Source organism: Scyliorhinus torazame, chromosome 2 (genome assembly GCF_047496885.1).
Source record: "Scyliorhinus torazame isolate Kashiwa2021f chromosome 2, sScyTor2.1, whole genome shotgun sequence".
Lineage (NCBI taxonomy): Eukaryota > Metazoa > Chordata > Chondrichthyes > Carcharhiniformes > Scyliorhinidae > Scyliorhinus > Scyliorhinus torazame.
Window position 1 is genome coordinate 383,502,198 of NC_092708.1, and position 27,891 is coordinate 383,530,088.

The 27,891-nt window shown below is 48.1% G+C and overlaps 1 protein-coding gene across 1 annotated transcript in view; it reads left to right on the top strand.

Moving 5' to 3' along the window:
• The window catches only part of nrxn3a (neurexin 3a), a 2,368,971-nt gene that overhangs the window by 894,806 nt on the left and 1,446,274 nt on the right, over nt 1-27,891 (top strand). Inside the window, exon 11 of the mRNA XM_072493615.1 lies at nt 14,497-14,616. Within this exon, the coding sequence (XP_072349716.1) occupies nt 14,497-14,616 (120 nt within the window). The remainder of the gene's footprint in view (nt 1-14,496; nt 14,617-27,891) is intronic.

Here is a 27,891-nt window from a genome sequence, read left to right on the forward strand (position 1 = left end):
ACACAGGTCAATGGCCAGCTATCCCTTTAAGCCATGCCTGTTTGGGGATAAGTGCTGGCCTGTTCACTGAGTGAACTTCCTTTCTACTCTTTGAAAAATTTAGTTGGAATATTTTGCAGTAGCCTCAGTTCATGTCTAAAAGTTTGTCTTCTGGCAGTGCTGTACTCCCTCGGTACCACATTGAAGTGTCAACTTAGATTCAATGCTCCAGAACTCTGGGGTTTCTGACTGAGGCATGGCTTCTACTAAGCGTGCCAAGGCTGACACCATCAAGTATCCGTATGAGGACATTGGGAAAGATTAAGGTCAGTCTTTGCTACCCAGTCTACTATTGAATAGTGAGATGACACTTCCTATCTAGGCTGACATCTGAAGAATGAGTCTTTGGTTGACGAATCAGAAGGCTACCACATCCATTGTAACGTACTCCAATCAATAAGGGCTTCTGAAGGATAGAGGAGAGAATCGAGAGTGAAAGAATTGTCAGCTACTTGTACGTATTCTGCTGAAAACGAAACAAAGTAAAGCAAACCTGACAATGAAGCTTTATATCTAACTGGATCTTTGCCATGGGGAAAATCAAGCATAAGCAGTTTGTAAAGGCTAGTGGCGGGGATGACGAGAAAAGGATTCATTGTCATCATTCTTACTTTCCAGGTTAACCTACAATTCACTGTTAGTATTAGCACAGGTCTTTATCTCTTTGGTAACTGCAATGTCCCACAATCATGCAATGGGCATGTTGGCCATGGTTTAATGAGTAGAACTATTGCTGGCATGGTGGCACAGTGGTTAGCACCGCTGCCTCACAGTATCAAGGTCCGGGGTTCAATTCCGGACTTGGATGACTGTGTGGAGTTTGCACTCTCTCCCCGTGTCTGCGTGGGTTTCCTCCGGGTGCTCCGGTTTCCTCCCACAGTCCAAAGATGCGCACGTTAGGTGGATTGGCCATGCTAAATTGCCCTCAGTGTCCAAAGGTTAGGTGGGGTTACAGGGAGAGGGGGGAGAATTGGGCTCAGGTCAGGTGGTCTTTTGGAGGGCCGGTGTATACTCGATGGGCCAAATAGCCTCCTTCTGCACTGTAAGGAATCTATGAATTAGCTCTGAATCAGCCGGTGGTGGTTTCACTGATTTCAGTCCAAATTCGTGAAGGAGGACTTCCATTTAACAAAGAACAATACAGCGCAGGAACAGGCCCTTTGGCCCTCCAAGCCTGTACCTGTCATAATACCAACCTTTGCCAAAACCCTCAGCACTTCCTACTGCCGTACCTCTCTATAACCATCCTCTGCATGAATTTGTCGAGATACCTTTTGAACGCCGTTAATGTATCTGCTCCCACAACCTCCTCTGGCAGCGTCTTCCAGGCATTCACCACCTTCTGTGTAAAAAAACCTGCCTCGCACATCTCCTCTAAACTTTGCGCCACGGACCTTAAACCGATGCCCCGAGTGACTGACCCCCTCCACCCTGGGAAAGAGTGCCTGCCCATCCACTCTATCCATGCCCCTCATAATCTTGTAGGTCTCTATCAGGTCACCCCTCAACCTCCATTATTCTAATGAAAACAGTCCAAGTCTATTCAGCCTCTCCGCATAACTAACATTCCCCCCAGACCAGGCAACATCCTAGTAAACCGCTTCTGTACCCTCTCCAAAGCCTCCACATCCTTCTGATGGTGTGGCGACCAGAATTGTGCGCAATATTCCAAGTGCGGCCTTACCCAACATTTTATGTAGAGCTTTTTACATCCTCAGGATGCCCCGAAGCTCCTTATGGCCAAGGAGATACTTTTTATTACGTACAGTAACTATTGTAATGTGGGGAAATGGCAGCCAGTTTGGACATAACAAGATCACACAGGCAGCAATGTGATAACGATCAGATTTTATGATAACTACCCTTAGTGATGTTAGTCAAGGGATAGTATTGACTGGAATCCTCTGTCACAGGATTTTTAACATCCGCCTGAGAAACCGAAGGAGCTTCAATTTAATGTTTCATCCAAAACTCAGCACCATGCGACAATGCAGCACCCCCTCAGCCAGCCCAGATATTTCCCTCAGATCGCTGGACTGGGTCTTGGATTCACAACCTTCTAACTCAGGTGACAGTGGCTGAGACTGTCCAGTATCTGAACAGATGGTGACCATTTACTGCTTCCTCCAAGTGGCCATTCTCCCTGTGTGCACTTAGACAGTGAGGGCCAGCAAGGATATCCAAGTATAGGACCAGGAACAGAGGCCCCCAGTGTCGAGATATTGGCATTTTCAATGAGGCTGTTAGTCTAGTGACTCTTTGCAAATACCCTCTGCAAGTTGTTTCCACCATGTAGCCAACAGGGAGCGAGTTGACTTCATACTAACGTGTGGACTGGGGCCTGACAATTGACCTCATTGCCTCAGTGAGGAGAGAAACAATCAGCAGAACGTCCCACTCTTGATCATAATCCAAATCCAAAAAAGGAATTCAGGCTCTATTGATATACCCTCATCCCATAATGAACTGTTATCATTCACTGTTCATCCTCATTGATAAGAATGAACACCACGTCAAGGTACTGAAGGGGCCCTATGACCTAGAGGACAAGAGCAGCAGACACATGGGAACACCACTATCGTGTTTGGTACGCTGGTCTAACACTGGCTGCAACTTGATGCAGCTTAGACCAGGAAGATACTCCAGACCTTGAAGTTAGTTCAATCAGGTTTATTGAACTAATAGCACAGTTAGCACAGTTCTCTCTGAGTTCAACTCTCTGCTAACTTAACTGTGGTTACTCTGTCTGACTGACCCAGACTAGCTCTTAGCCACGTGGTGGAGGTGTGAGATTGTAACAACACCCTTGACTGACCCTCTAGATGTTCATCAGTGGAAAGAGGCGGAGTGTGAGTGCCTCGTGTCTTTTATCGTCAAATCCCACCCCTGAGTGTCCTGCCTGCTTATTGGTCATGTCCTGTTCTCTGTGTCCATTAGCTGCTTGTCTGTATATCATTATGTGTGTGTACCTGCATATCATGACAACCACCACCTGTAAGTTCCCCTCCAAGTCAGACACCAATCCAATTTGGAAATGTATCGCCGTTCCTTCACTGCCACTGGATCAAAAACCTGGAACTCCCTCCCCAGTAGCACTGTGGGTGTACCTACACCACAGGGATGGCAGTGGTTCTAAAGGAGGCATGCCGCCACCTTCTCAAAGGCAATTAGGGGTGTGCAACAACCGCTGAACTTGCCAGCAACCACTGCACCCTGCAAAAGAATAAATAAGAAAATACAGGAAACAAAATGGCACATGCTAATGTCTGTGGGAAATAAAAGGAGGAATGCTGGACAAAGATATCCGATTTGGGAAGCAGTGGCCCGTGTGTAGAGTATTTCTTGACAACTGGGATATTTCCATCATGCCACATTTCATCAAGGAATTGAGTCACAAAAGGTAACACTATATTTGAAGAGAGGTGAAGTGTCACAGTCCCAATAGAATACAGAATTCCCCACATGACAGCTTGGTTAGATTACTGAAAGGTGACCACACAATCCTCCAAGAGAGAAACTGTTGTGAGCTGTGGTTCTCGGGATTGCACTGGCATCGTTCAATTTCATTACAACAACATTGTTTGGAGCCTGCAGACACGTTACGGTGAGGTGTTTGGCCCTAAGAAATGGCTCCAAAGAAGGGAAAAATGAGCCCGATCAAAGTAGAGAGGATATATAACTTGGAAATGTCAGTTTAAAAAGCTGAGGGTAACATTTCAGCACACACAAAACTGTCTTAACTTTACCTCACAATAATCTTTATTATTGTCACAAGTAGGCTTACATTAACACTGCAATGAAGTTATTGTGAAAATCCTCTAGTCACCACATTCCGGCGCCTGTTCGGGTACACGGAGGGAGAATTCAGAATGTCCAAATTACCTAACCAGCACGTCTTTTAGGACTTGTGGGAGGAAACCGGAGCACCCGGAGGAAACCCACGCAGACACGGGGAGAACATGCAGTCTCCGCACAGACAGTGATCCAAGCCGGGAATTGAACCGAGGACCCTAATTGGTTTCAAACTGAAAGCACAGCAGTTAATGTAATGTAGCCGTGAATGGAATGGTGCGTTGCTCAGATGTGGCAGCTGAAATTCCATTTTATTGTTTAAACATTGCTTTTGGGCAATATTTGGAAACACTCAAGGTCGATGTGAATAGGAGCAGCAGGTTCCAGCCATTTAATTTCACTCCCTGCAGTGGTGACTGAAATGTTTCTGCCCACCAGCACTATGGGGCCTCGCCATTTGTCAAATCAAAAATACGCTGGAATGTAGCAGGAGAGGTAGCAGCACCTTCTAATCATCTTCATTGTTGTCACACGTATGCTTACATTAACACTGCAATGAAGTTACTGTTGAAATCCCCTAGTCGCCACATTCCGGCGCCTGTTCGGGTACACACAGGGAGAATTCAGAATGTCCAATTCACCGAACAGCACGTCTTTCGGGACTTGTGGGAGGAAACCGGAGCACCCGGAGGAAACCCACGCAGACACGGGGAGAACGTGCAGACTCCGCACAGACAGTGACCCAGCAGGGAATCAAACCTGGGACCCTGGAGCTGTGAAGCAACAGTGCTAACTGCTGTGCTACCGTGCCGCCTGTGAACACCGACGTTTGTTTTTTCCGATGCTGAAAATGAATCAGAATCTGCACCAATGTTTTCGCAGTACAACACTCAGAGTGTAAGTTCTTGGTTTCCAAAAACCCCAAACTGCGGTGCTTTCAGATTGAATCCAGTTATGAGGTAAAGTTGTGACAGTTTTGTCGCGCTAAAATGTCACCCTTCAGATTTTTACCTCTTATTTCAAAGTTACATTTCCCCTCCATGTGGATCGGGCTTGTTTTCTTTGGAGCCGCTTCACTAGGCCAAACGCCTCACCGTAAAGTTGGTGAACAGGTGGGCTCTGTGTGCCTGCAGGCTCCAAACAAAGTTGTTGCCCCTCCCTGTCCGTGTAACCTCCTCTAGCCCCACAGGATGGAGTCAGCGAGCCTGACAGCACAAAAAGCGGCTGTTTGCCCTGTCGTGTCTGCGCCAAATATCAAGCCACCTAATTACTCTACTCCTGTTTTCCAGCACTTGGTCCATAGCCTTGTACGCTGTGGCGTTTCAAGCGCTCATTTAAATGTTTCTTAAATGTTGGGAATAAGTTATCAGCGCTCCTTACTTCGGGCCTCCCGCGCATCTACGATCTTCATTACTCCACCGTTGGAAGTTGTGCCTCCAGAGCTGCTTTAGGAATTCTTTGGGCAGAGTGCCCTGGCATTCCCTCTCTTCCCCTCCGATTACATGCTCAACACCTAATGCTGACCAACGCTTCTGGCCACCTGTCCAAAAAATGCCTTACGAGGCACCATGCTAAATTTTGTCCAATCATCCAATAAAGTGAATCACCTTGGCGATGTCTTGCTCCATTGAAGTTGCCATACAAATGCAGGATTTTGTGGTGATTGTTGCAAGTGGAAGCACGGGATTCCTGTTTCAATTCCCAACTTTGGGCTCACCGTTTTCACACTTAACAACAAAATTAATAATTCCTTGTCTCCCATAGCGGCGCACTACACCAACTGAACCACTGGGGGGAGTACATTTATGGTCTACTAATAGAGGAATATTTTCTGTAAAACTGGAATATTTGCTGTTAACTGGACGGGAGAAGCGAAATGTACCACGACCCTTTAATACTGTCCGTCCCACTACGAGATCGAACTCCAGTCATGCAGCAGGGAATGTTAGATTAACTCGTTTCCATTGCACGCTGTTGAATGAAGTATTTTAGTGCGGAGGGAGAGTTCTGACAATGCCAATCGCTTATTGTCACAAGTACTGTTACTGTGAAAAGCCCCTAGTCGCCACATTCCGGCACCTGTTCGGGGAGGCTGGTACGGGAGTTTCTGAGTTTCCCAATTCAGGTGGAAAAACCATTCGCCAGCAATAAGACCCGTGCGCAGTCTGTAATTAAAAGCCCGTGTAAGGAATCACGTCACGAGAGCGGTCAGTCATTCAGCTGTGGCAGTAACAGAAACCTGTGCCTCAAACGCGGTCAAAAAGATGTCCAGAGAGCTCCACGGGAGGGTTAGCGGACAACAATTGACACCGAGTCACTTAAGGAGTAACAGGAAAGGTGAGGGAGGTAGATTTTGAGAAATATCAGCACAGCCAAGAGTGTGTTAACTCTGTTTGATGGCATACCACGTGGAGACGCGTACATTTCTATTGTGCATCAGCGAAGTGGTAACCAAACCTCTCTTGTGGACATGCCTCTATCATGGCCGTTATGTGGCTGGAAGGTTAATTCTATTTAATTAAAGACTAAAATCATTCTGTTAAGTGTGTGTTTAAAATGGTTTTGCATTAAGAGTGCAACAGAAAAGTTAATTGTGCATTCATATGGCGCCATCTGACCAAGTTGGAGCAGAGTCCTGTGACGGGCGCGTTGAGCTGGGTGTTTCCCAGTGCTAGCTGCACCGGGACACGCCACGCTATCTATCGGGACACTGTTTCAATTCAGCGCCTCAGCAGGGAACGCCCCGCCAAGGTTGCACTTAGTCCCGTTTCCTGCGCGCCAGGTTGGCAGTGCCAAGGTGCCCAGATGGCACAGGCAATGCCAGGGCCCAGAGGGCAAGCACCTGGGGGCCTCCGATCTCGTGGTGGACCCCCATGAGTGTCGCTCCATCTGGTCCCCGTTTGAGGGGCCCGACACTAAGCGGCGCTCGCCCGAGGTCGCTGAGGTGAAGGGGTAAGATCCCAACACCTCGGGAGCGTTTATTAGAGAGACTAGCTTATCCCGGAAAAGGGATCTCCCGGCATCTACCGGCCTTTCGGGAGTGACGCGACCAGTAGATCGCACCCATAGTCTTCATAAGGACACTGGCCCTTTTATTCTTCAAAACAAACACTTTAAGCTCTGGTTAAATCGAGTTCAGGATACCCACATATGCGTGACCTCTGTTAAGTAACCGCGTCCTTCAATTGTCAACACTTTTATTCTTTCCAGGGCAAACGGGACAATTTTTACGGTATTCAGACGCTGTCATTGTAATGTCAAAATCAGATTTTACAATAATAAATGAGACGTGCATTTATAAAGCACCTTGCATGACCTCAGGTTATCCCAGACATGCTGTATAGCCATTGAGATACTTTTGAAACGTTTGTAGGAAACACTGCAACCGAATTGTGCACAGCAAGCTCCCACAGATTTTCACCCCAACACGTGAAGCTGAGCAATAACAGAAAGTTGTAGTTACATCGTGCCTTTAACGTAGAAGAACATCGTCAGCAGCTTTGCAGAGCGTCATCGGTTAAAAACTTTATACCAAGCTACATGAGGACATGTTGGGCAGGAGATGGTAAGCTTGGTCAAGGAGCATCTTAAACAAGGAGCGAGGGAGAGGGGCTTAGAGAGTAACATAGAAACATTGAAAATCGGCGTGGAAATGGGTGGGGGGAGGGAGGGGTCATTCAGTCTGATATGTCTAAATGTGGGAAAAGAGGTGGTGAGGCAAAATCCACTTTCCAGCTCGTGGCTGACGGCAAGTGTATGTCCCTAATATCTTCAAAATCGTGCCCTGGAATCGCTTACCACTGCCTCAGAGGACACTTCGCGCCTCGGCTTGTTGACATCTCATCCAAATGATGGATCTCTGGCAGTCCTGCCGCTCTATCTCCCCTGCCTCCCACCCCACCACCCTGTTGATACCACAGGACAAGCTGGCGTGTCACGGGGCAGTCCTTACTGTGACAAGCTGACTGTCATTTTCCCCCTCCGCTAATGAACGTAATGGGGTTCCCGCCACGAAAGGTTGGCCACCCCAATCTTTACATCTGCTGACCTCTCCGCTGTAGGGACCCCCCCGAGGGAAACCCCCACCCATCCCGGCCCACGCTGCTGGCGTGACGTCACATCAGTGAGGTTACAACAGGTTTTGCAAAAGGGGGCACTGGCGCACAGAATCCGCCAGGGAGCACAGGTATGTAATCCCTATGGGGGAGACAATCCAGCCCGGACAGTAACCTGGCACTGCCGGTGGGGGTGGGGGGGGTGGTGGGGTGGTGGGGTGGGGGTGGGGGTGGGGTGGGGGTGGGGGTGGGGGGTGGGGGGGGGTGGGGGGGGGGTGGGGGGTGTGGGGGGGGGGTGGGGGGTGTGGGGGGGGGGTGGGGGGTGGGGGGTGTGGGGGGGGGGGTGGGGGGTGGGGGGTGGTGGGGGGGGGGTGGGGGGTGTGGGGGGGGGGTGGGGGGTGGGGGGTGGTGGCGGGGAGGGGGGGGGTGGGGGGTGGGGGGTGGTGGCGGGGAGGGGGGTGGTGGTGGGGGGGGTGGGGGGGGTGGGTGGGGGGGGTGGGGGGTGGTGGGTGGGGGGGGTGGGGGGTGGTGGGTGGGGTGTGGTGGGGGGTGGGGTGGGTGGGGGGTGGTGGGGGGGGTGTGGGGGGGGGGGTGGGGGGGGGGTGGGGGGGGGGTGGGGTGGGGGGGGGGGGGTGGTGGGGGTGGGGGGGGGGGGTGGGGGGGGTGGGGGTGGGGGGTGGGGGTGGGGGGGGGGGGGGGGCTCCTTTTTAAAAAAAATATTCTTTGGGGCGAACTTTAAAAAGGGCCACCCGTTCTGTCAGGAGCCAAGGTTGCTGGAGGGGCGCTTCGCCAGCATGATTGTTTAAAAATCTGGCGGGAAAAGCCGGCAGCGCTACCGACTGACGACACAAGTTCTTTCCTTTCGGCAACTTGAATTCGATTCTGAGTACAGACATCTCAACTTAAAAAGGGGGCTGATGGTGGTGTGGTTGTAATGCCAGTGACCCGGAGCCCAGGGTAATGCCCATGGGGGGCCCAGGTTCCAATCCCACCTTGGCAGCTGGTGAAATTTAAATTCAATTAATAAAAAAATCTGGAGTGGCTCACTGATGGTGACCGTGACAGCTATCGGGTTCACTAATTCCCTTTTTGGGAAGGAACTCTACCTCCCCTCCCGGGTCTGGCCTGCAGAAGACTCCAGACCCACAGCAATGTGGTTGATTCTCAGCTGCCCTCTGAAATAGCCGAGCAAAGCTATTCAACGTGAGTTGTTTCAAAAAAGAGGTCCACAGGGAGCGAAACTGGATGGACCACCTGGCATCGACCTAATGGAACATCCCTGGGACGTGAGCATCATTGCCCAGGCCATCATTTATTGTCCATCAGTACTTTTCAGAGGACAGGCGGAGTCAACCCCACTGCTATGGATTTACAGTCACCTGTAGGCCAGGTGAGGACATCACAGTTCCTTCCCTGGGTTTTCATGATAATGGTGGGATTTGAACCCATGTCCCCCAAGAGCTTTAGTCAGGGCCTCTGGATTAGTAGTTCAGGCACTGGGTGGGTTCAGAAAGAATGTTCCCGATGGTGGGGGAGTCCAGAAGTAGGGTCATTGCTTGAGGATAAGGGATAAACCTTTTAGGACTGAGGTGAGGAGAGATTTCTTCACCCAGAGAGTGGTGATTCTGTGGAATTCGCTACCACAGAAAGTAGTTGAGGCCAAAACATTGTGTAATTTCAAGAAGGAATTAGATATAGCTCTTGGGGCTCAATGGATCAAGGGATGTGAAGGGAAAGTGGGATCAGGGTATTGATGAGCAGCCATGAGCATAATGAACAGCGGAGCAGGGCTAAATGGTCTCCTCCTGCTTCTATTTTCTATGTATATCTCGATGTATGACATTACCATCTCCTGATAGGTTAGCAGTCGCTTGGAGTGCAAGTTCCTTAAACTCAGTGTGTTGCAGAGGTAACCAATGGACAGCTCATTTTTTTCAGACTATCAGTGCAAGTTGGCGGCATCCTCGCTCCCTGAGTCACAAGGTTCTGGGTTCAATTCCGACCCAAGAACTTGAGCACAAATATCAAGACTGGTATTCCAGGGCTGCACTGTCGCAACATCGAGGGCCGAAGGGCCTGTACAGCGCTGTAATGTTCTATTGTATCCTATTATTCAGATGAGAGCCTGAACCGAGGCTCCATTTACCTACCGGGTGGGTGTAAAAATAAATCCCATGGCACTGTTTTGAAGAAAAGTAAGGGAATTATCCCCAGTGTCCCTTAGTCGACATCACAAAGCCAGATTATCTGGTCATTATATTGTTATATGTGGGAGCTTGCTGTGTACAAATTGGCCACTGTGTTTCTTACCTTACAACAGTGAGTATATTTCAGAAGTGCTTCATTGGATGTAAAGCACTTTGAGATGCTGTAAAAAACACTACATTACTATATTAATAGATTGGTAGACATTTATAGCACAGAAGAAGGCCATTCGGCCCATCGTATTCATGCCATTCATCAAATATCTGATTATGCTAATCCCATTTTCCAGTGCTTGGCCCATAGCCTTGGAGGCTATGGCAGCGCAACTGAATGTCCAAATATTTCTAACATGTTTCGAGAGTTTCTGACACACTCACCCTTTCAGACAGTGAGTTCCAGAGTCTCACTTCCCCACCTCTGAGTGAAACAGTTTCTCCTCAACTTTCTACCTTCAACTCTCCTGCCTTCTACCTCTTACCTTAAATCCACACCTCCTGGTTATTGACCCTGCTACTAATGGAAAAAATGCATTTCTATCCACCCCATCTATGCGCCTTATAATCTTATACACCTTCATCAGGTCCCCCCTCAACCTTCGCTGCTCGAAGGAAATCAGCCCCAGCCTATCCAGTCTTTCCTCGTAGCTCAGACCCTCCAGCCCAGGCAGCATCCTGAAATCTCCTCTGCACCCTCTCCAGTGCAATCACACCCTTCCTATAATGTGGAGGCCAGAGCTGCATGCAGTACTCCAGTCGTAGCCGAACCAGCGATTTATACAGTTCCAGCAAAACCGCCCTCTTGTATTCAATACCTCGGCTAATTAAGGCAAATATCCCTTATGCCTTCTCAGCTCCCTTGTCTACCTGCCCTGCCATCTTCAGGGACCTGTGAATATGCACTGCAAGGTCTCTCTGATATTCAGTACATTCCAGAGTTCTACCATTCATAGTGTTAAGTTTTGCCTTGTTAGCCCTTCCTTCCTTCTCTCTTTCTTTCTTTCTGTCTTTCTTTCGCTTTCTCTCTCTCTCTCTCTCTCTCTCTTTCTCTATTTCTCTCTTTCTTTCTGTCCATCTTTCTCGCTCTCTTATCATAGAATTTACAGTGCAGAAGGAGGCCATTCGGCCCATCGAGTCTGCACCGGCTCTTGGAAAGAGCACCATACCCAAGGTCAACACCGCCACCCTATCCCCATAACCCAGTAACCCCACCCAACACTAAGGGGTGTTTTGGACACTGAGGGCAATTTATCATGGCCAATCCACCTAACCTGCACATCTTTGGACTGTGGGAGGAAACCGGAGCACCCGGAGGAAACCCACGCACACATGGGGAGGATGTGCAGACTCCGCACAGACAGTGACCCAAACCGGAATCGAACCTGGGACCCTGGAGCTGTGAAGCAATTGTGCTATCCACAAGGCTACCGTGCTGCTCTTTCTCTCTTTCTTTCTATCTCTCTCTCTCTCTCTCTTTGTCTCTCCTTCTCTCTTTCTTTCTCTCCCTCTTTCACTCTCTCTTTCTCTCCTTTCTTTCTCTCCTTTCTTTCTTTCTTTTTCTTTATGTTTCCCCTCTCCTTCCTCTCATTTCTCCTGGCACTTGATGCTGAACTGACGTGGACATTCAAGTCAACAGAAAACACAGGAGTAAGGGCATTGTTGGTGATAAATTCATGGGGATGTGTTCCCTCTCCTTGGGGATAATGTGCAATGAAAGATTGTCAGGTGAAATACAGGTGCAAAGCTGTTGCAGTATAGGTGGGTTTGGAAATGTTGTTTTATTCGCTCATGGGGTGCGAGCACCATTGGGTTCAACCAATTAAACTGTTACCTTGTTTGTACCAACGCGGTCATGTCTGTTTTGTGACTGGAGGTTCTATCATGCCTGTAGGCCAACAGGCTACTGAACAGGAGGTTAAATTTAAACAGCATCAACCAAATTAGCTCACACTTTGGGCACCCATTAGTTTTATCCAGTTAGTAATGATCTGCGTCAAATTTTAAGAGTTACTTAAAAGTGGCCTGGAGCAACCAGGATCCTTTGTAATCATTCAGGCTTGTGGGCCTCTCTTGGGGGCACGATGAGTTGAACCTTTAGTTGGCAGGTGTAAAAATTGCATTGTTACAAAACTCTGGCCCACTGTAACAGAGCCAACATCTGACACCAGTCACCCTCCTATTTTTGCACCTTTTTTGAGTTCACGACATTGGTGGCGTTCACAGTTTGAACCAAAGTACAGAACATGCTAGCTCCTCCATCAAAACCCTGGCCATCCAGGGGGGTGAGCACCTTTCCCAGCGAACAAAAAGAAGAACATTGGGGAAAATTAAAGAAAAAGAGCAGCGAGGTTTAAAATGAGTCCTCCGCATGCACTTTGTTGGAGCTTTTCAAAAGATACTTGCCTGTGCACAACATTGCAGGTTTCATATTATGTTAAGAAATGCAACAAGACCTGCTGTGTCAAAGTTGATGTTGTTATATCTCGGGTCCTTGATCAGAAAAGGTTGGACAAGTCGCAGTTTATGACGAGCTGCTCATTTTATACAGAAGGTAAAAAATGCATCACGAGTGCGATGCTTATGGTAGAAGTTTGTTAAAGGGTGCTCCTTATTACACACATTTGTAAGCCTCTGTTCGCGAATTGTACATGACTGTTCAAGCTTTATGAGCTGTTCTCTTTTGAAGCACTGCATTTACAATCACAACAATTACACAAATGATACTTTAATATGGCATCTTCTGTTCGCATTCTTGAGTGCAGTTTTGCAATTCCTTTTCAATTGCTGGCCTGTCCTTCTGTCCACATGCTATTGCTCCCCAGGTCAATGTCACCTCTTTTAATCAGTTTGCGGCCAATTTCTTTCAAAGTAATTTTCTCCTCCGCACCTTCCTCTGACCCCTGCACTTCTTCATCGCTGACAGAACAGGTGATTCAAAGGCTCCTGCCTCCCCTTTGAGTTTTCTCCGACCTTCCGGGGAAATCTCCCGTCCACGACTCAACCGGACAGCCTGACACCGAGAGCATGGAGCGTGAAGCTACCCGCATCTGTTGAAGTGCACTGGGAATTCAGCTTGTCAAAGAGCTTGGATACCAGTGCATCCTTGAGGTCACACATTCGGAAATGAGTGGGATGGCAGCCTGGCTGTGCAAAACCCCACATTTTGTTTCATTTGTGTGGTGGAAGAAAGTTAATTTTCTACCCTTGCTTGCAAAGAGTGCTGGCCAGCTCCTCTCCAACAGCACAGTTACAGGTAGCAGCATGTGGAGAAAGCACCAAGATTGCTCCACAGTCAAATTTACCTCCCGGTCGTACCTTTGCTTTACACAGCATGTAACCACAAAGAAAAGCCAGCGAGAATTTGAAACTGAGCGCCATAGGCGTATGAGTATAGTGGTCAAAATCGACAACCTCGTCTCGACATCTATGTATTTTTTTGTAACTGATTTAATTTTGAAACAGAACTTTATGAGGCCAATAGCTGTGGTCATCAGTGCTTGAGTCGGTGATAAATTTAGATTTAATATTAAGATTTTGTCGTGCAGAAAAGGATTCAACAAAAGTTCAAATCAATCACATGACTTTGTTGAATTCGAGTAGTTTCTCGCTACTTTGTAAGAAGTCTTACAACACCAGGTTAAAGTCCAACCGGTTTGTTTCGAGTCACGAGCTTTCGGAGCGCAGCTCCTTCCTCAGACGAATGGATTCAGCTGAGGAAGGAGCTGAGCTCCGAAAGCTAGTGACTCGAAACAAACCTGTTGGATTTTAACCTGGTGTTGTAAGACTTCTTACTGTGCCCACCCCAGTCCAACGCCAGCATCTCCACATCATCGCTAGTTAGTGTCAGACCTTTGTGACACCTTTGTGACCTTTCAGTCCCGCCAAACTCTGCAGCGTTTTGCGAGGTTCACCCGTCACGGGAAGGGGAGGGAAGGGTGGTGGTCACCTTTAGCGGGACTGGAATATCCTACCAGTGAGAAGGGTTGGAAAATCCGGCCCTGAGTTACCACACTTTTAAACCAGAATATCTAACGGTTCGTTAAAGTCAATGTGAGTCTAAGATGGATATTGGGATAGATGGGACATTATTGAGTTTGATGTTTTGTCACATGTTGTATTTGTTTTGATGGCTTCAGTTAGGGCTGCAATAAAGGAGATTTGGGAGAATAGAATCACAATGTTGTGCTCATTTGCGACAAGCGTGAGGTTGAATTAGGCGGAACGGTGCTTCAGTCGATAATGAAGGGTCAGAGAGATCTTTAAAGGAGTATTCGAGGACAGATGCATTTTCCGAAAAATTCAGCCCAGAACAAAGAAATAGAGCCTTTAATGCAGCCCTAATGAATGTGATGTCAACAGACCGATCTCAAATGTGCAAAGTAACACTTTTTGCCCAACACCTTCCTCAGGCAAAGGACCGGAGACAATTTATGCCGGACAAAAACTCAATGACAATGACTGGCACACAGTTCGAGTGGTTCGTCGAGGTAAAAATCTGAAGCTGATGGTCGATGAAGTGACGGCGGAAGGTACCGTCATTTTGTTTCCTCTAGTTTTCAATTGTTTGATAAAATTCAAACTAAGAATGGATGAAATAGTCTCCAAGGACATTTAATGAATTTGAAGCTGTTTTCATTTGAATCAATTTTAATAATTGTTTAGTACGCGATGTACCCTGAGTCTAGGTTACTTGTACAGCAAAAGTGGCCCTTTAGCACTTCCATTGCTTGCTGGCGGATAAATGAATTGCCCTGCGAGTGAAGAGCTCTACAATCCAGGAACGTCTCTGAGGTTCGATGGAGATCCAACCTCACAGCGCCAGGGGCCCGGGTTCGAACCTGGTCTTGGGTGACTGTGTGGAGTTTGCACGTTCTCACCCGTGTCCGAGTGGGTTTCCTCCGGGTACTCTGGTTTCCTCCCACAATCCAAAGATTTACCGGTTAGGTGGGTTCCGGGGATAGGGCCGAGGTTGGTTGCTCTTCCGGAGGATCGGTGTAGACTCGATGGTCCAAATGGCCTCCTTCTGCACTGTCGGGATTCTATGGATTCTGTGCATCTGCGCCACATACACCAAGGTGCTGGGTTTGGTGTTTATCTCATCCTGCCTCGTGTGCAGATACAGCAATAGTTTGAATGAATGCAACATTTACTGGGACACAGAGCAAAGAAAATCATTCAAACAAAACATTAATGTTAATTTCTAGAGAGATCCAGTCAAAGGCAGTTATGTTAAAGTTCTGTTAAACTTGTATCGAACTCTGGTCACACCACAAAAAGGGGCACGGTGAACAGCTCATGTCTCCATGTTATCAAAAGGATACAGGGAAACTGGAAAATATGTTTTTTTAAAAAAGCATTCACTTGAATAATACCAGAACTGTGAGCGTTTATCAGGAAAGATTGAACACATTGGGGTTCATTTCTCAAGAATGTAGAACATACAAGATATGAGTGGTAGACGTCTTTAAGATTATGAAAGGGTTTGATGGAGTGGATGGAGTGAAGGTGTTGCCACTTGCAGCGGAGATCAGAACATGGGGTCATGAATATAAAATAGAGTGGAATTTAGTGTTGGCAACAGGAGTCCCACACATGGTTGGCAAACTGTGCGAAACTCTAGGTTGATTTGTTCGGAGATGCCCAACGCAACAGAAGTACAATCAGGCACTTACCTGGACAATGCCGGGATTTCCATTCAATCAAGGCCCCAGTTGGCCAGGAATCCTGCCCCCAAGAGCTTGCCACACAATCAGAGGATAGCAGCTCTTCCCAGTACCGGGAGTGCTGACTGTTGCCATGGACGCACTGAAGTCTTCGCCAGGGACCTTTGCTGGATCCTTAGAGACAGGTAAGTGTCGGAGATTCGGGGGTCATCAGGACTGGGTCACCATCGATGCGGGGTAGGGGAGGGGAGGTCGGATGCAAGGGCAGGGGGTGTCATTCAGTGACCAGCCCTGACCCTTCCCGATGCCAGGTTCCTTGATTGGGAACTGAGTGCCGGTGAATGAGACGCCCCTTCCGACGAGGCTGCAGGCAAACCTGACAGAGCTTTCCCGGTGGCTTCCTGGAGGCGCGGGAGACCCATGCGTGTCCCGTTAAATCCCTGAGCCGCTGTTAAATCCCAGTGGGCTCAGGGATGATTGCTCCTGAGCGGCCCACCAGTGAACCTAACTGACTGCCACAGTGGGCTGAATTCCCGGTTGGGCCGTTCCTCTCCATCACTAAACGTGTGACAGTTTTCCTGCAGCCAGGAATCCGTTATGGGAAATCCCACCCGATTTTTCGGACACAGCTGCCATCCTGCTCACTCCAGTGGGTTCCATTAGATTCCACCCAAAGTCACTCATAAGTCCCATAGAGAATTCAGGAGACACTGCTGTACCAAGGGAGCCGTCAGAATGTGGGCCTCACGACTGCTAGATAACTGGCAGCATGGTAGCACAGTGGTTAGCACCAGGCAAACCGGTTTTGATTCCCGGCTTGAGTCACTGTCTGTGCGGAGTTTTTTTTTTTATTCGTTCATAGGATGTGGGCATCGCAGGCTATGCCAGCATTTATTGCCCATCCCTAATTGCCCTTGAGAGGGCAGTTAAGAGTCACACACATTCTCCCCGTGTCTGCGTGGGTTTCCTCCGGATGCTCCGGTTTCCTCCCGCAAGTCGCGAATGACGTACTTGTTAGGTAATTTGGACATTCTGAATTCTCCCTCAGTGTACCTGAACAGGCGCCGGAGTGTGACGACTAGGGGATTTTCACAGTAACTTCATTGCAGTGTTAATGTAAGCCTACTTGTGACAGTAACTGACACCAATATAGATTATTATTATAATGAAGATTATTATTCTTATTATAGTTGAGGTGACCAGCATAGGTTCGTTTAAGAGGAAGTTAGATGGACAAAAGTGAGAGGAAGGAATGGAAGGATATGATGATTGAGTTTGTTGTATCTGTAAAACCATCAGTTTATGAATGAAAATTTTTACCCAGGTGCTCTTATTTGCAAGATGAACGAAGGACAAAACTGGTATAAATACAATACACTCTTTATTGAACACAATTACTCACAGAATATATTCCACAGGTACCCAAGATTAGTTCATACTACCTGCAAATATGGCTTGGTAGGGCTGTGAATCTGACCCTTGAGTCCCTCTGGTCCGTCATCACAAAGGTGATTCTCGCTGGCAGTATCTTCCTTCCTTCTCTTGTCTGGTATGGTCGGACTATGTCACCTCCCACATCGAATCTTCGCTCCCCAGGTGTCCCGAGTGTCTATTTTCATCCCCCTTTGCTTTGAGCTCTTTTACCACTTCCTGTGGCCTTCTGCCAATGGGGTATGGAGAGGGGCGTTTCAGTGTTCAGTGATCCGACTGATGCCCGATTGTCAGGACACCTGGGCCCACCCCAGGTGTCATCTCCAGTGGCGTTATTCGCACATACACCTTTGCCAAATACAGTAACGACGGGAATTCTTGTCGCCCCAGAGTCTGGCTCAATCTGGACTTTCAACAATAGATCGGTGCGTATCAATCGGATCGATTATCTCTTGATGGCCGATTGACAGGGCAATCCGGACATCTGAATCTGGCCTTTAGTGTATTCAAACTTTGCCGCTTCGATTCCCATGGGATTGTGTGGTAGAGTGACTATGGCTTGGTTTAAACCACCCAATTCTTTAATGTAAAATACCCAATTTAATCAGGCCTAAAGCACGGCCTTGCCAGGTTACCACAAGTTCAACGAAGAAGAGTATACAGGGGAAAAGGGAGACAGTGGCATAGCGGTAATATCACTGTCCTGCTAATCCTGAGGCTTTGGCTTGGGGCCTGGGTTCAAACCCCACAACAGCATTTGGTGGATTTTATATGGGACATAAACACTGATATGAGCCAGTTAGGCTGAATGGGCTGCTTCTAAGCTTTGCAACATTTACACAGTGCACCATCTCGCTACCACCTAGATCCCTTTTTCGTTCAGGATCTTTCAAATTATCTTTCTTCGAGTTATTTCTGAACTCGGTGAAAAGTTTCATGAACAGCCTGACATATCCGATGGTCTTTTTTGAAGGATAAATTTTGGTTGAAGTGCCAACCTTCTGACTCCGAGACCTACTGACCCAGGAAACTTTCACCTCTGTTATGGGCCAGGGTTTAGAGAACCCCAAAGTATGTCATGGAGTTCACCTGACCCACACGTTTTAATAGATTGTGGTTATGGGGAGCACAAGGGCCCACTCTACAGGTGTGATGCAACAGAGAGCTAAAGTATTTTTAAAAGAAAACCATGTTTATTTATGAATCCAGTTAACACTTTATAAACCCACAGTAAACATCTTAACAACTATCAACACCAATAATCCCCACAGATACAATATTCTATAAGTAACCCTTCATAACTTTCCTAACAACAGCCATGCATTAAACACTTTTCAAAGAAAGACAGCAGGTTTAAATGCTCTACAGAAACAGGTATTACTTTGAAATCCTCAAATGAGCTGAAGACAGTCTGTAGCTTGTAGAGAGAGATCATTATACAGCTGCATGCTGTGTCTGCAGCTGTCCAGCTCTGAAAATGAAACTTAAACACACATTGAAGCTGCCTGCTCAAAAACGAAAGTAAAAGCAGACAGACCAGCCCAGCTCCACCCACACTCTGACATCACTGCAGCTATTTGATAAACACCCATTTCTTAAAGGTACATTCACAACAGCTATTTGATAAACATCCATTTCTTAAAGGTACTCTCACATGACACCTCCGAGACCCATTTCCCCTGTTGCAAACCTTGCCTTCTAATTCTGCTTGTTCTCTGATAATCGCTGCAAGGTTGAAGTCTTTTTTTACCCTGAGGAAGCAATCTGTAAGTGCTTGCTGGATACAGGTACTATCCCTCACCGGCAGTGGTTACTTTTCTTTCAGAGCTCTAGCCAACAGTTTCATCTGTGGCTGGGTGGGGAGCCTTCTTGCCTTTGAGTCAGAAGGTTGTTGACTCAGGCCCTACTCCAGAACAAAATCTAGGTGATGCTCCAGTGCAGTGCTGAGAGAGTGTTGCAGTCTTCATGCCATGACACTGTTTTGGGAAAAAGTCCCAAGTAGCACCACTAAGTGGGGGAAGACAGTAGCAGAGTGGTATTTTCACAAGACTAGTAATCCAGAGACCGCAGAACCGGTTTTGACTCACACCACGGTACTTGGTAAAGTTTGAATTCAGTAAAAATCTGGAATTAATATAAGTCTAATGATGACCATCGAACCATTGTCGATAGTTGTAAAATGCCATCTAATGTCCTTTAGGGGAAGTTACCTGCTCTGGCCTACATGTGACTCCAGCAATGCACCCTCTGCAAACCACTCCGTTCAAGGGCAATTTATAATAATCTTTATTATTGTCACAAGTAGGCTTATGTTACACTGCAATGAAGTTGCTGTGAAAATCCCCCAGTCGCCACATTCCGTCGCCTGTTCGGGTACACGGAGGGAGAATTCAGAATGTCCAATTCACTTAACAAGCGCGTCTTTCGGGACTTGTGGGAGGAAACCGGAGCACCCGGAGGAAACCCACGCAGGCACGGGGAGAACGTGCAGACTCCGCACAGACAGTGACCCAAGCCGGGAATCGAACCTGGGACCCAGGCGCTGTGAAGCAACAGTGCTAACCATTGTGCTACCGTGCCGCCCATCCCTCCTTTTAGGGATGGTCAGCAAATGCTGACCTTTCCAGCGATGCCCACATCTATGAATGAATTTTTAAAAACAGAATTCCTTGTTATTACATTGCTGTTTGTACAAACCTGCTGAGTGTAAATTGGCTCCCACAAATCCTTCATTACAACAGCAGCTACACTGCAAAAAAAAAAAGCATTTTGGGTTGTCCCGAGGTCAAACAGAATTAAATAGATGCAAGTCAACATAATTCTAAAACCAGAGGCTAGATGGCCAATCTGAAATTGCTGTACTGACATATTAAGGTAAAAATGGCTTTATTTGGCACAATTCAGCCACCGCATTGCGCACGATGCAGAGCTGGGCACAAAGGGTGATTCCCAGGAGAGCCCCAAATCGGGCTTCGCGTCAGGATCTGGGCCCATCGCGAGTCTGACTTGCTACACCCGCCAAGATGTGGATCATGCCCTCGCGGTGCGTGATCCGGACAATGACATTCCAATGAGCTATTATGCTCATTTAAATATCCCACTGCTGCTTTAACTTGGCGCCCGGGAGTGAACGGCCGTGCCCGCGAGGCCTCAACCCGGCGCCTATTTGTACCGGTTTCCATACCATGGACCAGGCATCATGGAAACTCGGGGGGGGGGGGGTCTTGGTGGCTATTAGAGCCCCCTGGGTAGTTGGGGACTGGGAAGGGTATTAGATGGCACTATCCTGGTACCCGGACACCCTGACAGTGACACTGGGCACCCTGGCAGTGCCAATGTGCCCAGGTGCCTGTTTGACAGTGCCAAGGGTCAGGCCAAGAACGGGGCCATGCCCATGAAAGGGGGTATGAAGGCGCTGCAGGAAGATTGGGCTGGTGAAGGGGGTGGGGTCCTGAAAGTGGAGGGGGGTGGCGTGTGGAGATCAGGGCATCCATGCAAAATGGACCCCGATCTGTGAGGAGCTGGTCGCACCAGCGCATTCAATTCCCCAGTACAGGACCAAATTCTTAGTGTGGCCTCGACCGGGGAGTAACTCCCCAAGGCACCAAAATATGACAGATTGCTATTGAATAGTGGTCTGCATCTCAACACTGTAGTCAACGCAAAACACCCGCGAAAAGCTAAACTAATACCAAACTATCTCCCCTGTTCACAAATAGCAAACTATCTCCTCTATACACAAATACCAAACTATCTCCTCTGTACACAAAATACCAAACTATCTCCTCTGTACACAAATACCAAACTATCTCCTCTGCACACAAATACCAAACTATCTCCTCTGTACACAAATACCAAACTCTGTCCTCTGTACACAAATACCAAACTATCTCCTCTGTACACAAAATACCAAACTATCTCCTCTGTACACAAATACCAAACTATCTCCTCTGTACACAAATACCAAACTGTCTCCCCTGTTCACAAATACCAAACTATCTCCTCTGTACACAAATACCAAACTATCTCCTCTGAACACAAATACCAAACTATCTCCTCTGCACACAAATACCAAACTATCTCCTCTGCACACAAATACCAAACTATCTCCTCTGAACACAAATACCAAGCTATCTCCTCTGTACACAAATACCAAACTATCTCCTCTGTACACAAATACCAAACTATCTCCTCTGAACACAAATACCTAGCTATCTCCTCTGTACACAAATACCAAACTATCTCCTCTGTGCACAAATACCAAACTATCTCCTCTGTACACAAATACCAAACTATCTCCTCTGAACACAAATACCAAACTATCTCCTCTGTACACAAAATACCAAACCATCTCCTCTGCACACAAATACCAAACTATCTCCTCTGTACACAAATACCAAACTGTCTCTTCTGTACACAAATACCAAACTGTCTCCTCTGTACACAAATACCAAACTGTCTCCTCTGTACACAAATACCAAACTGACTCCCCTGTACACAAATACCAAACTATCTCTTCTGTACACAAATACCAAACTATCTCTTCTGTACACAAATACCAAACTGTCTCCCCTGTACACAAATACCAAACCCTCTCCTCTGCACACAAATACCAAACTATCTCCTCTGTACACAAATACCAAACTATCTCTTCTGTACACAAATACCAACTATCTCCTCTGTACACAAATACCAAACTATCTCCTCTGTACACAAATACCAAACTGTCTCCTCTGCACACAAATACCAAACTATCTCTTCTGCACACAAATACCAAACTGTCTCCTCTGCACACAAATACCAACTATCTCCTCTGTACACAAATACCAAACTGTCTCCCCTGTTCACTAATACCAAACTATCTCCTCTGTACACAAATACCACACTGTCTCCTCTGCACACAAATACCAAACTATCTCTTCTGCACACAAATACCAAACTGACTCCCCTGTACACAAATACCAATCGGACTCCCCTGTACACAAATACCAATCGGACTTACCTGTACACAAATACTAATGTAACTCCCTGTACACAAATACCAAACTATCTCCTCTGCACACAAATACCAAACTATCTCCTCTGCACACAAATACCAATGTAACTTCCCTGTACACAAATACCAAACTATCTCCTCTGTACTCTACAAATACCAATCTAACTCCCTGTACACAAATACGGATCTAACTCCCCTGTACACAAATACCAATCGGACTCCCCAGTACACAAATACCAATCGGACTCCCCTGTACACAAATACCAATCTGACTCTCCTGTACACAAATACCAAACTATCTCCTCTGTACTCTGTACAAATACCAATCTAACTCCCTGTACACACATACTAATCTGTCTCCCCTGTACACAAATACCAATCCGTCTCCCCTGTACACAATTACCAATCTGACTCCCCTGTACACAAATACCAATCCGTCTCCCCTGTACACAAATACTAATCTGACTCCCCTGTACACTAATACCAATCTGTCTCTTCTGTACACAAATACCAATCTGTCTCTTCTGTACACAAATACCAATCTGACTCTAATGTACACAAATACCAATCTGACTCCACTGTGCACAAATACCAATCTGGCTCTCTTTGCACAAATACCAATTTGACTTCCCTGTACACAAATACCAATTTGACTCCCCTGTACACAATTACCAATCTGACTCCCCTGTGCACAAATACCAATCTGACTCCCCTGTACACAATTACCAATCTGACTCCCCTGTGCACAAATACCAATTTGACTCCCCTGTACACAATTACCAATCTGACTCCCCTGTACACAATTACCAATCTGACTCCCCTGTGCACAAATACCAATTTGACTCCCCTGTACACAATTACCAATCTGACTCCCCTGTACACAATTACCAATCTGTCTCCCCTGTGCACAAATACCAATCTGACTCCCCTGTGCACAAATACCAATTTGACTCCCCTGTACACAATTACCAATCTGACTCCCCTGTACACAATTACCAATCTGTCTCCCCTGTACACAATTACCAATCTGACTCCCCTGTACACAATTACCAATCTGTCTCCCCTGTGCACAAATACCAATTTGACTCCCCTGTACACAATTACCAATCTGACTCCCCTGTACACAATTACCAATCTGTCTCCCCTGTGCACAAATACCAATTTGACTCCCCTGTACACAATTACCAATCTGACTCCCCTGTACACAATTACCAATCTGACTCCCCTGTACACAAATACCAATCTTACTCTTTTTGCACAAATGCCAATCTGGTTCCCCAGTACACAAATTCCAAGGTGCAAGGAATCTTTGCAGGATGGGATGTCCCTTGCTGCTTTGAGTTGTGTTTGGCCTCAGCCCAACACAAAGGCACCTTTGCAAGAAAGCAAGATCCCCAGTGATCCTTTTGACTTTTCATAATGCCTCAGGAATATAAACAGACAACACTCTCATATCGGCAACATTGATCATAATATAAATAACGTAAGCTCGCACACAAAGCGCAGTCAAGACCTGGAACTGTCTTGCTTGGAAAGGCTATCGACGGTGGATCATTTGGAAACTTTAGGACTGAGATCTGTATTCCTCTGTTCCCACCCTCAATCTCCTAACATTCAAATTGAGCAAATGGGGTGCGGAGATCTGCATCTGCTGAACGTACGTCTGGCGCCGGCCAGGTGTGAGGTTGGCAGGTAACTGTGGTTTGATGGGTGCGTGCTGGAAATGCTGCGTTTGAGATCAGTGTGCCTGTGGAATAATCACGAATTCACCTTCTCAGTTAGGCTGTCACTGAGTGGAGAGAAAGGGCTGGATTCTCCGATTCTGAGGCTATGTCCGGAGCATGTGTCCAGTATTACGGGCAATAAGTCGGCGCCGTCCCCGCACCGATGCTCCGCCCGGTGGGGGGGCTAACAGCCACGCCACATTAAATCCCCGGCTTTCCCTGCAGGTACAGGCGGAGAATTGTCGGGTCTGTGGCCGCGCATGCACACAGCGACGACCTGCAGCGGTCACACGGTATTACAGGGCGCCGGCCGCACACGGACACCGCCTGCCAATTAGTGCCCCCCGTAACCCCCCCCTCACTACCCCCAGACCACCCGCCACCAGTCCCCCCAGCCCCCGCCAAAGCCCCCTGGCTAAAGGAGCCCCTCGACTGCAGCGGCGCTGGACACGGTCCGCAGCCGTCACGCCAGGTTGACAAAACTTCAGACCACAAGTGATCCACGGCGTCGGGAAGCCGGCCCATTGGGGACGGAGCATCGGGGGGGGGGGGGGGCCTTCAGGTGGTGTCCTGAGGCCGTCCCAACAGCGTGCGGCGTGCTCAGCGATGACGCTGTTTTGGAGGGGGTGGAGCATCCGAAAACAGGCGTCAAAAGGGATTCTCCGCCCACTCGCCGAATGCGATTGGAGAAACCCGCCCAAAGCCTTTCTCAGCTTCCTTACCCACCTTTCTCAGGAGTGACAAAGAATTAGCCGGAGTGAAAGGGGGTTGGGCGGAGAGCACGGAACAGATGTTTGCCCGTTATGCTCTCCACCCGATACTCAGTGGCAATGACTGCACCGAACAACCAGCAGGAGCCATTCTGTTCATGTTGCATCCCTGCTTGTGCTCAATATCACTCCTGTTTCAGGACTATTTTGGACGACACCTTTCACGCTGGACTTTGCTTTTAATTGGCGAGCCGCAATAAGGATCAATGGCTTGGAAAAAATAGAAGTGATGCTGAAGTGATAAGAGGGCAGCCAAAGCTTGAATAGTTTTGGATTAGTAGTTGAGGGGTTGGTGGGGGGTGGGGGGGTTGCAGGTAGGTATTAGTCATTACGCTGGTCCCTTGGCGCTGCCCCGATGGGCAGGCTCGAAACTTTGAAGAGGCACCAGCTCTTCAGCCGCTTCCTGAGATTGGACAGTCAGCTACCAATACTCTAACAAAGTGCAGCACTATATTATATTTACAATACAGAGACGAGCCAGTATTTATACCCATGCAAACCTCCTCCCAACTTTTTCAGCTAACCCTGGACAATATCTTCTCTGCTTTGAAAGATTCCAAAGCACCGGGGCCATTTGCGGGCGGTGCGTCCTGCCGGAAGTGGTCAATAAGTAGGCCATTGTGGGAGAGTTGGACGCTGCTCAGCCAGATGGAAAGTGCGAGGATGCCTTAAAGTGGAGACCGTGTGGGAGACGTCCTGAGGGTTGAATGAAAAGGAGGACCCAGAGCTGTTAGGGTCAGAAGTGCGGACGAGAAACCACCTCATCACAAAATGTTTCTTGCCACAGCTCTGCCCATTGCAGCCTTGAAGCTGGATGATAGTGCCGTGGACAGCGGCCTCAGATGTCACTGTTGATGCCCTGTCGTGCCCAGCTTCTGACACAGCCTGGAGGCCTGTGTGCCTTCTGCAAGGTTCTGTCGCTGGTGCACAATTACGGGCTGATTGCCATTCCAGATACCTGGGTTGGCCACCTGCCACAGGCGGACTGGTAACCTCTGCTCCAGAGAGCCTCATGGAAATCTCCTGGAGGCAAAAGCACATTGGACAACAGAGATAACGAACCTCCTTTAAGTTTTCTAAGCCCCCCTCCCCCCTTCACCCCTCACCTAAATCTAATATCTAATTCCTCGAGGTTGGTAAGATTCTGCCTCCATCAGCATAACCTTCTATTCCTTTCTCCCTCATGTAATTATCCTTCTCTTTAAATGCATCCATGTTATTGACCTATGTGGCGAGTCCCACATTCTAGCCATTTTCTAAGTATCGGAGCAATGTCTATTCATGGTGTACAGAGTAGCTCTGATGTCGGACTGAGGGTGATCAATCTTTACAGACCTCAAAGGTATACAATTATTCAAGGAGTAATTCATTGCATTTTCCCAATCATTTAAATGTTCAATGAAGAAAGGTCTCCCTTCAGTTGCTGCAGAGGCAACTGTCCAGGCTGAATCACAGGAGTCTCCACAGGCCTCCCTCACCAATACGCCTCTCTTTTCCACTTCCGCAGGCGAGAAATGAAAGACAGGACATGGGTTTTATGGCACTTTCACAACTTCAAGACATTCAATTTGCTTCACGGATAATTAAATAGGGAGATCCTGCAGACTAATTGTGGGGAGGATAGTGGTCTGGTGCTAATGTGGGGCAGCACGGTAGCACATCTGGTTAGCACTGTGGCTTCACAGCGCCAGGGTCCTAGGTTCAATTTCCCGCTGGGTCACTGTCTGTGCGGAGTCTGCACGTTCTCCCCGTGTCTGGGTGAGTTTCCTCCGGGTGCTCCGGTTTCCTCCCACAGTCTAAAGATATGCAGGTTAGGTGGATTGGCTATGATAAATTGCCCTTAGAGTCCAAAAATAAAACAAGGTTGGTAATGTAATGTCACTGAGCCAGTAATCCAGAAGCCCAGGCTAATCTTCTGTAGTCAGAGGTTCATATCCCACCATGGTGCCTGGAGTATAAATTCATTTAAATCTGGAATTGAAAGTGCATCACAGTAACGGTGATCGTGGAGCTACCATCGATTGTTGCAGAAACCCACCTGGTTCACTGAAGCTCCTTTCGGGAAGGAAATCTGCCGCCCTTACCCGATCTGGCCGGCATGTGGGTCCAGACCTGCAGCAATGTGGGTGTCTCCTAACTGCCCGTCTGAAATGCCCCAGACAGCCCATTCAGTTCAAGGACAATTCGGGATGGGCAACCCTTGATGGCGATGCATGAAAGAATAAAATAGATTATTTTTTAAAGTTGCTGATGCAATTACGTAGCTCACAGTTGCTCGCAGCAAGATTTCCAGAAACAGCAATGGGTTATGGCCAGATTTTATTTCATGCGATGATTGGGGGATAAATTTTGGCCACTGCATGAGGAGAACTCTCTGCTCTTCTTCGAATAGCAGCGTGGGAGAGGGTAGGCAGGGCCTCCGTGTCAATGCAGACTTCTGGGTGCAACCCTGAATTATACGCTCCAATCTCTAGAGGGGGCCTTGAACGCCCAGCCTTCCGACCCCAAAGTCAGAGTACAACCAGCTGAGTCATGGCCGATGCTTCATATCTGACCCTCCAAATCACCCATTCGGCCCATCGAGTCAACACCAACCCTCTGAAAGAGCACCCCCGACCTAGGGCCCCCCCCCCCCCCCCCCCCCCCCCCCCCCCCCCCCCCCCCCCCCCCCCCCCCCCCCCCCCCCCCCCCCCCGCTATCCCTATAACCTCATAACTCCACCTAACCTTTGGGCAATTTAGGGAACCTTTGGACACCAAGAGGCAATTGATCATGGCCAATCCACCTAACCTGTACACCATTGAACTGTGGGGAGGGAAACCAGAGTGCCCGGAGGAAACCCACGCAGACACGGGGAGGAGAAAATGCAGACTCCGCATAAGTCACCCAAGGTCGGAATTGAACCCCGGATCCCTGCCGCTGTGAGGCAGCAGTGCTGACCCACTGTGCCACTCTCGGAATGCAGAGCGTGGGTTGTGCCAGCCTAGCATCCGGGGTTATTATAAAAGTCTGCCCCTGGATCTTTGCTGCTGTCAGTCACCATGGCCAAAATCCTCCCCCTCCGCCCCCTCGCATCGCGGTTGGGATTTCTCAGCCCCGCTGAAGCTTTTTGGCTGAAATTCCGAACTTCCCGTTCTCGTTCGCAACGGGTCCCTGCCACGGCCCGAGACCGGAGAATCCCACCCAGTGACTCTTGGAGGGATTTACAGCCCCCCTCCAA